We start from the raw sequence: 12,011 nt of genomic DNA, 5'->3' as shown, positions 1-12,011 counted from the left end.
TTGGGAAGGTGAACATGGGCATAGTCACTTGTACCTGGATCCACAGGTGGGTGGAGTTCCAGGGAGCAGAAGGCAATGGGGGAAGAGGGAGGCAGGAGGTAGGAGACTGCTGGGGAATGGACAGGAGCTGGGCAGGACCTGAGCTGGAGAGAGCGCAAGGCTTTGGGGGCAGGGGGTGTCTGCGCCACTATCACCACAGGTCCACCTCCTGCCCGGCTCCCTCACATCCCCTGCCTCTGCAGAAGCTGAGGAGCTGTACCAGAAGAGGGTCCTGACTATCACTGGCATCTGCGTGGCTCTGCTTGTTGTGGGCATCGTCTGCGTGGTCGCCTACTGCAAGACCAAGTGAGTGTCGGGCACTGAGCCGGGGCAGGCCAAGCCAGGGCTGGGCTCACAGACAGCTTTGTGAGGCCAGGCTCTTCTCCCCACCACCCATGGTGCCTGGCCTACCCCACTCACACCTTCATACCCCAACTGCCCTCTGCAGTTCCTGTGGGGCCAGAGGGCTAGGCCAAGAGGCAGGAACAGAGATGGGGGAGACAGGCCTCAGAGGACTGAACAGGAATGGTCATGAGCACAGGCATTATAAGAAGACAGATCTGGGTTTGAATTCAGCTCTGCCATTTCCCATGTGACCCTGAGCAAACTGATGAATCTGAGTCCTCCTCTATAAAATGGCAATGATCCTCATATGTACCTCAGAGGATGCTATGAGGGAGCATCTGTCCTGTCACATAGGCACACATTAGGCAGTTTTGGGGGGTGGGGAAGTGCAGAGAGGAAGGGTACATTCCCGAGGTAAAAAGAGATCTCACAAGGCAGTGCCTAGTCCCACCTGGGACCAGACCAGGCAAGAACACAGAGAAAGTTGGGTTGGGCCACCCCTGAGCAGAGGAAAGGTGGGGGAAGAACCTCAGGGCAAGGGGAAGAAAAGAGCAGCTCCAGTAGTCAGTGCCAGCTAAACGGCAATGCAGGAGAGGGTCAGCTATGTTCCTGGAGCATACGCGGACTAGCAGCTAGCAACCAGACCAACTGGTGCAAAGGAATGGAACCCAGATGGCACCATAGGGCCTTGAATGCCAATCTAGGGAGGCGGGGTTTACCCTGAAGGTAATGGGGAGCCAACAAAAGTTGTAAGGTAATGCAGAAAAATGATAGGTCTGTTGCATTCTTATCTGGAGAGCAAGAGTCTGGGCATAGCCACCATTTGGGAGACTGAGCCCCTGGGTCCTGGACCCGGCTACCCTTATATGGGATCTAAGACCCAGCCAGCCTTGTGCTGGATGAGTCCAGGACCACAAAGGTCAGAGGGAGGCATGGAGGGAGTTAGGGGGCCCAGGGAGGGGCCCAAAGAGGAAAATTGAGGCCACAAATTGGGGGGAAAGCAAGCTTCCTGTTCTAACCCTACTGCGCTTCCTCATCTTCTCAAGAAACTTTTATTTAATGCTTTGTAGACACCAGGCCCTGCACCAGGAACATGGCCAGTGCCCTAAGCACGAGGTCCAGTGTCACAGGACACATTTCAGGAGGACCTAAACCAGCCGTGGGCAAACTACGGCCTGCGGGCGGGATCCGGCCCGTTTGAAATGAATAAAACTAAAAAAAAAGACCGTACCCTTTTATGTAATGATGTTTACTTTGAATTTATATTAGTTCACACAAACACTCCATCCATGCTTTTGTTCCGGCCCTCCGGTCCAGTTTAAGAACCCATTGTGGCCCTCGAGTCAAAAAGTTTGCCTACCCCTGACCTAAACTCAACTGGAGGGCAGGAGGGTTTCCCTGGAGGAGCACTTAGGCCGGGCCTGAGAGATGAGCAGGAGTTAGCAGGTGAAGGGAAAGGGAATGTGCTCCTGTTGGATATAATAATATGTGCAAAGGCCCAGAGGCCAGAGAGGGCAGGCATAGTGGAGGATCAGAAACAAGCCCCAGGGTTGCAGCAAGCTGGGGTCGGAAGTGGCCAGTGAGACAGAGCTGGGGAGAGAAACGGGACCTGAGGGCCAAGGAAGGGTTTTAAACAGGGGAGTGACATGACTAGACTGGTTGATTATAATACAAATGTAATGAGCACTTACTATATACCAAAGTGAAGTAGCCCCCCAGGCCTCAACTCCCTGACCACAGCACTCTTATTTTCTTCAGAACACTGTGCTGGAAGTATCGTGTTCATGTCTCTGTTTATATGTTTATCATTGGCCTGCCCTCCTGATCTGCAAGCGCTATGAGGGCAGGGACCGTGTCTGTCTCCTCTGCTCCAACAGAGCATCTGGCACATAGTCAAAAGCCAATAAATACTAAATGAATTAGTGCATGGGTGAGTGGGCCACCGCTGTGCTTGAACATTTTATCTACTCTTAATCCTCAGGGGTAGTTGGGATGGGTAAATGATCACCCCATGTTACAGATGAGGAAAGTGAAACATGGAGAATTTAAGTAACTTGCCCAGGTTTACACAGCTAGAAAGTAGTGGAGTTCTACTCTCTCAGCAGAGCCAAAACTCATTACCACTACACTCAGGTCCTGCTGAATTCAGGCTGGTGGTGATGGTGTAGGGGACAAATTGGAGGGCCCTGGCTGAGGGCAGCCTGAGCAGGGCAGGAGAGGAGACGAGTCTCAGTGCAGGGGCAGTGAGGGGAGTTCACGCATTGTGCGGGGGCATGCCAGGCCAACGCACCCTTCCCCTGTGCAGAAAACAGCGGAAGCAGGTGCACAACCACCTCCAGCAGAACATGTGTCCAGCCCATCAGAACCGGAGCCTGGCGAATGGACCCAGCCACCCCCGGCTGGACCCCGAGGAGATCCAGATGGCAGATGTGAGTGGTAGTCCCAGGTCTCCCTCTGAGCCCTCACTGTACAGCCAGCCTGCTGGTGCCCCTAAAGGATGAGCCAGGACAGCAGCCAGCCCCTCCCATGCTCCGCCTTGCTTGCTAGCCTCGTCTTGCCCCACCAGGCTGACTGGCCTCACTTTGCCCACTTCTTTAAGAAAAGACAGGCAGGGGTTGATTTGCAGGGGCCATTGCTGCCCCAACACCGAGTCACTGATCCAGGGAACAAGCCCCCTCCCCCCCAAACCTGGAGTTTAGTGCCTCACTTCCCCATTCCCACCAGAAAGGAGGGCCAACTTGGCCACTTGTCACTAATTCCTGCCCAACTCTCTGTTGCAGTATATCTCCAAGAACGTGCCAGCCACAGACCACGTCATCCGAAGGGAAACCGAGACCACCTTCTCCGGGAGCCACTCCTGTTCTCCGTCTCACCACTGCTCCACAGCCACACCCACTTCCAGCCACAGGTGGGCACCACCAAGGTCCCCACAGAGACGTGCAGACTCCTGTACCTGCACCCACAGAGAGCGAGGACACATGCATCACACCCCTGCCTGGGACACATGGAAATCCCAGCCAGGCTCTGTACTGAGGGTCCCTCTGAGTGGGGGGTGGGGGCTCCAAATCAGAACCCACAGCCAACATTCATCCAGATGTTCAGGGGGCCAGATTCGCTCTTCCTAAACCAGCCCCAGAGGAACAACGGCATCGCTGCACTCCCACCTGACGTTTAGTTTTGTTTGGGCCTCATTAGCACCACTTTCTCTGGCATAAAGTGGCAACTCACTCAACTGCCCAGAGCTATTTAATGCCCTCTCCTGGGTTTGCCCACAGGAACCTAGTCCACCTTAGCCTTCTGTCCAGAGGTGGGAGAGACTGTCCACACAAGCACAAAGGCTCACACAGCTCAGAAATAACATGGCCCTTTCTTCCCTGGGCACCAGCATGGCATAGGCAGGCTCCCTTGTACTGGCCACTAGGGCTGAGCTCCTGAGATTGGTCCATGGGAGTGGAAGGTGGGGGTGGGGGGTTGCAGGGAGGAAGGGAAGGGGCCTGTGCATGCTGCAGCTCATCCATCCACAGGACCCAGCCCTCCTCCTCCCTATGTTGGGGTGGGGCATTTGTGATACTACACATTACCTCCCGAGTGGAGAAGGGCAGTGAGCTAGGGGAGCCTGAGATGGAATGAAGAACCAGGGAGGGGATGGGCCTAGGACCATACCTAATGTGCTGCCTTGCCCCTTCCTGACCCCCACCTGACTCCATCCTGACTTCTTCAGGCATGAGAGCCACACATGGAGCCTGGAACGTTCTGAGAGCCTGACCTCCGACTCCCAGTCGGGCATCATGCTGTCATCAGTGGGTACCAGCAAATGCAACAGCCCAGCATGTGTGGAGGCCCGAGCACGGCGGGCAGCAGCCTACAGCCTGGAAGAGCAGCGCAGGGCCACTGTGCCTCCTTACCATGACTCCATAGACTCCCTGCGTGACTCTCCACACAGCGAGAGGTCAGTTCCTACCTTGTGACCTATGCCCACCTTGGCCAGAGCGCTGGCACCACTGACCAGGGCTGACCCTTACAGCACCTCAGAGACATTCCGAAGAGCTTCATCCCCAGTTTTTCATCTGCTCGGTTTCATCACCATGTGAATGACAAACTAGGACTGGAGCTGGGCCAGTGAACCCTGGTGTGCTGTGACCATCAGATTTAATTGTCCTACTAGGACCCTTTTCAGAGTAGTAGGAGTTATTAATAATTGCACTGCAACATCAGGAACAAACAGGGATGATCCCGAACAAACCAGAACATATGATTGCCTTACCCTGGTATTACCTAGAGGCCCCGTGTCCCAGCAGGAATAGAAAGACACTAAGATTGAGCAGAATGGAGAGTGGGAGGAGAGGTTGTCTGTGAGGAGACTGACCAGTGCAGGATGGGCATGAGCCAAGAATGACCACAGGCATGGGCAGTACCAACAAGGCCCCGTGGATCATGACATCATTGGGTTCCCGAGCATTGGATGCAATGAGGACCAGGAAACTCCCTTCTCCCTGATTCCAAGTCAGAAGTCACAGGGGCAGGCCCCTTCTTGCTCAGCCCTCAAGTGGCCCTTGGCAAGTGGGGTCAGTGGCAGGAGAGCAGAACTACAGGCTGGAGTGGAGGGAGAGGAGCAGATGTTCTCCTACTCTCAATTCAGCCTATTCCAGGCTGTCCCTGTGCTGGGCAGGTCTGCCTGGGGGTCCACATGGTGAGGATCCACACGGTTCTTGCTCCCAAGGAGCTCCAAGCCACAGGCACAAACCGCTGAAGCTCACAGCTGCTTATGGAAAGTGCTAAGCACAGGACACCCAGTCAGGGCAGAGAAATCCAGTGTGACTGCAGGCTCTGGGAAGCAGCCAGGTTCTCCAAGACCCAGCTCCACCACCTGTGTGATCTGAGGCAGGTTGCTCACTGCTGTGCCTTTGTGTCCTCGGCTGTAGAACAGGAGCATCATCATGGTTGTGACGGCAACCAGAGATCCCATGCACAGAGCTCTTTGCCTCCTACCTGGCATGGAGCTGGTACTCCCTAGGTGTAGCTGTTGTTATCAATAGCAATAGGACTGCTTAATGGTTGGGGAGGTAGCGTAATGGGGAAAGCTGCCAGGCAAAGGGAACAGCTTGAGCTGTTCTAGCAGAGGCGCTTCAGAACATGGCTGGCGAGTGAGCTACTTGGAGCAGAGTGAGCTGTGGAGAGAGAGCTGGGCCTGAATAGGCAGCTGGGGCCAGATGGATAGCTGATGGCCCTGGGCTTCTGCTTAGAGGTGACCTTGGATGGGTAAGCAGCCTACAGCCTGAGTGGGGGTGGGGGCTCCAAATCACAACCCATAGGGTGAAGCAGGGAGGAAGGTGGCTCCAGGAGAGGGGTGAATGAGTACAACTTGGTGGTTATTTGGATGTGCATATGGGAGAGGGAAGAGAGGGGAATCAGGTGACTAAGAGAGAGAGTAATGGGGACTCCAGAGAGCAGTGAGGTGCCAGCTCTACAGTTTGGAAGAGAGGCATGGAGGTATGCGGTCCCTATGCTGAGGTGGACAAATGTTGAGCAAGAGGATGATGGACTTCAGCAAGGGGGGTGTGGACAAAGAAAAGCAAAAAGTGTCCGGGATCCAGACTGGGAGATATTAGCAAGGGACAACTTTTGGAGGAACTGGTATTCTTTAGCCCCAAAGAGAGACCTTGGTGGGATCTTGGTAGCTGTCAGTCCTGGGCTGAGGATCCTATCTGAAGTGTGAGCAGTCACTTCCCTGAGGCAGCTTTTAGTTTCAATATAAAAAAATAATAATTCCCCTACTGAAGCCATTAGCCATGGGATGAATTGTCCCTGCAGGGACAGTGAGTCCAAGTCACAGGGATGACTGAATGGCTTCTACAATTGGGCAGTATGAGTTCTGGTTCCTGCCTAGTCTCTGTTCAAGTCCCAGCTCCATCACTTCCTCGCTGTTGAACCTTGAGTGACTTAAAGGTTCTGAGTCTCAGTCTCATCCTATATAATAAAAGGCTAATATGCAAATCAACCAAAGGGCAGAACAACCGGTTGCTATGACATGCACTCACCACCAGGGGGCAGATGCTCAGTGCAGAGCTGCCCCCTAGTGGTCAGTGCGCTCCCACAGGGGGAGCGCCACTCAGCCAGAAGCTGGGCTGACAGCTGTCACCGGTGGTGGTGGGAGCCTCTCCTGCCTTCCTGGCAGTGCTAAGGATGTATGTCCAACTGAGGGCTTAGGCCAGCCGTGGGCAAACTATGGCCCGCGGGCCGGATCCGGCCTGTTTGAAATGAATAAAACTAAAAACAAAAAAGACCGTACCCTTTTATGTAATGATGTTTACTTTGAATTTATATTAGTTCACACAAACACTCCATCCATGCTTTTGTTCCGGCCCTCCGGTCCAGTTTAAGAACCCATTGTGGCCCTCGAGTCAAAAAGTTTGCCCACCCCTGGCTTAGGCCCACTCCCATCTGTCCAACATCCCCCCCAGGGCTCCTGGACTTCAAGAGGACACAGGCTGGGCTGAGGGACACCGCCCCCCCCCCCAACACACACACACAGACACACACAACAGTGCATGAATTTCATGCACCAGACCTCTAGTAAATTACATGGGACAGGGTCCTATAGAGTTAATGTACTATATGAGATCGTACATGTCAAATGCCCTAGCCTGAGCCTGACCCAAAGTAACAAAGGACCATTCACGGAGGCTTATCCAGGGCCGGGCAGACACTGAACTATAACATCCCGTTGATACATTTATGGACCCGTGGTATCCTCGCTGAGGATAAAGAGATAAAGAAACAAGCTGGGAAAGGTTAAGGAAATTGCTTAAAGTCACTAACGATTAGCACCTTAGTTTTTGCAGGTGTGCGTGGTCTCCGGGCAGACCTTTGCTTTTCGAAGGTTCCGCCCGGGCCCACGCCTCTTCCTCTCCCCGCAGGTACGTGTCGGCCCTGACCACGCCCGCGCGCCTCTCTCCGGTGGACTTCCACTACTCGCTGGCCACGCAGGTGCCCACTTTCGAGATCACATCCCCCAACTCGGCGCACGCCGTGTCGCTGCCGCCAGCCGCGCCCATCAGCTACCGCCTGGCGGAGCAGCAGCCGCTCCTGCGGCACCCGGCGCCCCCCGAGCCCGGGCCCGGCGCCGACATGCAGCGCAGCTACGACAGCTACTACTACCCCGCGGCGGGGCCGGGGCCGCGGCGCGGCGCCTGCGGCCTGGGCGGTAGCCTGGGCAGCCTGCCCGCCAGCCCCTTCCGCATCCCCGAGGACGACGAGTACGAGACCACGCAGGAGTGCGCGCCCCCGCCGCCGCCGCGCGCTCGTGGCGCGTCCCGCAGGACGTCGGCGGGGCCCCGGCGCTGGCGCCGTTCGCGCCTCAACGGGCTGGCGGCGCAGCGCGCACGCGCGGCGCGGGACTCGCTGTCACTGAGCAGCGGCTCGGGAGGCGGCTCGGCCTCCGCTTCGGACGAGGACGCGGACGACGCGGACGGGGCGCTGGCGGCCGAGAGCACGCCCTTCCTCGGCCTGCGCGCGGCGCACGAGGCGATGCGCTCGGACTCGCCGCCGCTGTGCGGGGCGGCGGACAGCAGGACTTACTACTCCCTGGAGAGCCACAGCACGCAGGCCAGCAGCAGACACAGCCGCGGGCCCGCGCGGGCCAAGCAGGACTCGGCGCCCCTCTAGGGCCCGCCTCCCTCCCCTGTCTTTAAGGAGAAGGGCGACCACCAACTGGAGAAAGGAGGAAAAAAAGAAATAAAAATATTTTTATTTTCTATAAAAGGAAAAAGGTATAACAAAATGTTTTATTTTCATTTTAGCAAAAATTGTCTTACAATACTAGCTAACGGCAAAGACGTTTTTATAGGGAAACTATTTATATGTAACATCCTGATTTACAGCTTCGGGAAAAAAAAAAGAAACAACAAAAAAAGAGAGATGGGCCAATTTTTTGACTCTTTAATAGAAACCTATATTGTGGTGCCTTTTGCTGTACGCTAATCTGGAGCTCCTGGAGAAAAGTCTGGGTTGTGGGGTGGGGGCGGGGGGCTGAGGATCCGGAGCTGGTGGGGGTGAGAGAAAGCAGGTAGAGAAGAGGCTGCAGGGTTGGGGGGTTGGGAGGGACCCAGTTGCGGGGCAGTGATGGGTGGGCCCTTGCCCCCTTGCAAGATCTCGAGTCTTGGATCCCCTGGGAGAGGCCAGGGATCCTAGGCTTGGAGCTAGAGTCGGTGTCAGGTCACGTCAGGAGGGAGACTAAGGCCCAGCGACAGCAACCTGAATGGGGCGGGGGGCCTCCCCACTCCTCACAGCTGCTAAGGGAGGAGGCACTGAGAACCAGGTCTTCCCAACAGTCCCCGCCCCAGGGAGGGGGCAGCTCTGCCAGGGCCCCCGACGCCGGAGGCTCCTCCTCCCCACGGCCTCCAGGACGCCCCTTGCCCTCTGCAGCACCTTCGTTTACAGGTCGTCTTTTCTACTTTACGCCTGCATGTTCTTTGCATTTCAGATTCTTTAGATTGGATGCATGGTCACGCTGGGACCTAGAAGAGCCACTCGACAGTGTATTTGATTCCCCTTTTAGCAATAAAGTAACATCATTTCCTTCTCAGTCCAACTCCCAGCCTCCATCCCACCTATGACGTCTACTCCCTCTCCAGCCCCGACCTCCTCACCCCTGAAAACTGGGTCCACTGCTAATTTGTCCAAAAGGTAATTGTTTAAAAAATATCCCAAACAAATGGGAACCCTGCCCTGAAATGTCCAAACACCTGACTGTTGACACTTGAACATTTTTATATTATAAATAAAATCAGAAATAACTCATGTTTGACTGTGTGTGCCTAGCCCTCAGGTGAGGAGGACAGACAGAGGATGAAGACCTGGGGTGGAGATGGATGGATGTTGGTGTGGAAGCTGGAGAGGGCCAGGGTAACCCATGGGAGGAAGACACTCCCTCTGAGCTCCCTGGCTCCAGTTCCCAGGGCAGGCTCCAGCACTCCTCCCTCTTCCGAGAACTTTCACAAGGTATCCCCCTGGCTGCTGGGGAGCCTGGCCAAGGGGCTGACGCAAATTACTCTGCTTCAAGCTCAGCTTCAGAACCCTGGCCCAGTTCCTGCCCTGCAGCTACAGGGGCCCGACGGAGACAACAGCTTCCGGGCCTAGGTGGGTGAGGAAGGAAGGATTGTGGGGTTGGCACGGGGCAGCTGAGGCAAGATGACCCTTGGGGCTTCAGGCATGTCACAGGCAAAGTCTGGACATGCAAGGTGGATAATGGGTCCCCTCAGCTGCCAGGAGGACCACAGCTGCTGCAACTTGTAAGCCCACAGGGTGTTACACTTTTCCCAACTCTAGACCCCTCAGAACTAGGGCTTGTCTAAACCCGCATCCCTGATGAAAAGTACATAATTTCAGGCATGGAGAAGGCAGAGGAAGGTCCAGGGTTAAGATCCTTTGCCCTCATTGATTAATTTATTAAGCCAGGAACCATTATGTTCCAGCCCGACATGAGGAAGTCGTCTATCCAAATTGCTCAGGTGTTTGACTTGTGGGCACATGCGCATGAATGCCCTCAGGATGTACCTGGTCGGTTGGGAGACATACAGATGGGAGGGACAGCGAGGTTTAGTATTGAGAGGACCTATAGATGTCAGCAGGGCCTGAGCTCTGATTCCACCCCCACCCTCACTATCTGTGTGATTTCTCTAGACTGCAGTTTCCTAGACTTAAATGGTGATGCTAATACCTACTTCAAAGCGTTGTTGTGGAGCTTATCTATGTAAAGCACCCGTGTAGCTTCTGGCACATGGTACAGGCATACCTTGAAGATATGGCGGGTTCAGTTCCAGTAAAGCAAGTCTTGCAATAAAGCAAGTCATAATATTTTTTGCTGTTGAAGGGTCTTGCCTTCAGTTTATAAAATACACAACATCTGTGAAGCACGATAAAGCAAAGCGCAATAAAATGAGGTATGCCTGTAGGCGCCTGTTAAGAGCTAATTTGATGATGGTGATGAGGATAACCTGTGCCTTGCATTCTTGACTCACACAAAATAGCAAAAACTAGATGAAAGGGAGTTTATGGAGAAAAATAAAGAACTCAAGTCGTATTCATTGTGGGGGCACTGGAACCAAAAGAAAAAACACATTACAATGAAATAAATGAAAATAATGAACTAAATGCTACATAAACCTGCAAACCACTGACCTCTCCTAGCCTCAATCTGATATTGTCATTTGATCCCTCTACTGGCTCTGAGTTTACTGTTGGCTTTAAATTTTCTGAAAGCCAGTGGTTCCTCTATGTGACCCCCAAGTAATTAGGAATGAACTCTTGGTAAACCCATTGACCTCTTCATGACCCCAAGTAATTAGGATTGAACTCTTGGTGAACCCATTGACCTCTCCATGACCCAGTTCAGTGTCCTCATTTGACCCTTCTGAGAGCCTGTTGCTGTTACCTTCTAAACTTTTGGTCAGAAACCACCTCCATGACTCCAATGAACCCACTGACCTCTATATGACCCCAAGTAATTAGAAATGAACTCTTGGTGAACCCATTGACCTTTTCATGACCCCAAGTAATGAGGAATGAACTCTTCGCCCAACTTAGTGTTCTCATTTGACCCTCCTGAGGATCAAGTTGCTGTTACCTTCTAAACTTTTATCAGAAACAACCTCCATGACTCCGATGAACCCACCAACCTCTATGTCAGTGGTTCTCCACCTTGGCTGCACATTAGAATCACCTGGGAATCTTTTTAAAATGCTGATTTCTGGGCCTCATCCTCCAGAAATTCTGTTTCTTTGTTATGGGGTGGGGCCACAACATTAGTAACAAAGAAACAGAATTTCCGGAGGATGAGGCCCAGGAATCAGGATTTTAAAAAGATTCCCAGGTGATTCTAATGTGCAGCCAAGGTTGAGAACCGCTGCTCTATGCGCCCCCAAGTATTTCTGAGTAACCGCCTGATAAACTTACTGGCCTTCACATGAGCCCATTCAGTGCCTTCATTATCTGCTCTGGATTCTGAGATACCTGCTGAGAGTCTAAGGCTGGAACCTAATGTAGTCCTTGATTCTTTTCTCGTCATTGCGGCTACGCATTCATTTCACAGGTGTGAAGGGAACCTGGGAGCAGGCCCTTTCTCCACCCTGCCTTGTGGCATTTTCAGTTGGCTTGCCAGGAAGAGGTCCAGTCCAGTAAGTGACTTCCCTACTACCACCCTGTCTCCAGGAGCACTTAGGACATTTGGGCAGCTTCCTGAATCAGTCTTTTTCCTCCTCCAATTCTTTCTTCTCTCTGCCAGGTCATCTTTGGCTTGTCTCCCCAGCCCTCCCAGAGTCCCAAATGGTGATGGTGACTGTCCCCCTCCCCTCTAGACTGTGAGCCCCACGTGGACAGGTAGCCGGTCAATCCTTTTCTCCCCGCAGTATCCCCAGCAGCCAGCACAATGTGCAGTCCTGTTGACCTTCATCGAGTGAAAGGATGAATGCTCAAGAGACTCTGTCTTCAAGGGGCAGCCTCCAGGAGTCCCTGAGCTGCAGCCACTTCCCAGGACCAGTAGGTGGTGCAACCACTTGCAGCATCTCACCTGCCGTCCTCCAGCCCCTGGATTTGGACAGTCCTGGAAAATGGGCGTTATTTTGTGGGGT

General features: G+C 53.7%; 1 protein-coding gene across 5 annotated transcripts in view; it reads left to right on the top strand.

The window, feature by feature from the left end:
* The window catches only part of NRG2 (neuregulin 2), a 178,846-nt gene extending 169,664 nt beyond the window's left edge, over positions 1 to 9,182 (top strand). For 4 of the 5 annotated variants that reach the window (XM_081090809.1, XM_081090808.1, XM_081090807.1 and 1 more), the window contains 5 exons: positions 243 to 345; positions 2,690 to 2,813; positions 3,165 to 3,292; positions 4,106 to 4,333; positions 7,302 to 9,155. In XM_081090809.1, coding sequence (XP_080946935.1) covers positions 243 to 345; positions 2,690 to 2,813; positions 3,165 to 3,292; positions 4,106 to 4,333; positions 7,302 to 8,049 — 1,331 coding nt within the window. In that variant the 3' untranslated portion in view covers positions 8,050 to 9,155. Of the gene's footprint in view, positions 1 to 242; positions 346 to 2,689; positions 2,814 to 3,164; positions 3,293 to 4,105; positions 4,334 to 7,301 lie in introns of all 5 variants that reach the window. The other variant, XR_013995970.1, reaches the window with a different exon arrangement.
* The last annotated feature ends 2,829 nt before the right edge of the window (positions 9,183 to 12,011 follow it).

Source organism: Myotis nattereri (genome assembly GCF_964212035.1).
Source record: "Myotis nattereri genome assembly, chromosome: 5".
Taxonomy (NCBI): domain Eukaryota; kingdom Metazoa; phylum Chordata; class Mammalia; order Chiroptera; family Vespertilionidae; genus Myotis; species Myotis nattereri.
The sequence above is the reverse complement of the archived record's forward strand: the minus strand, read 5'-3'. Positions and strand labels throughout refer to the sequence as shown.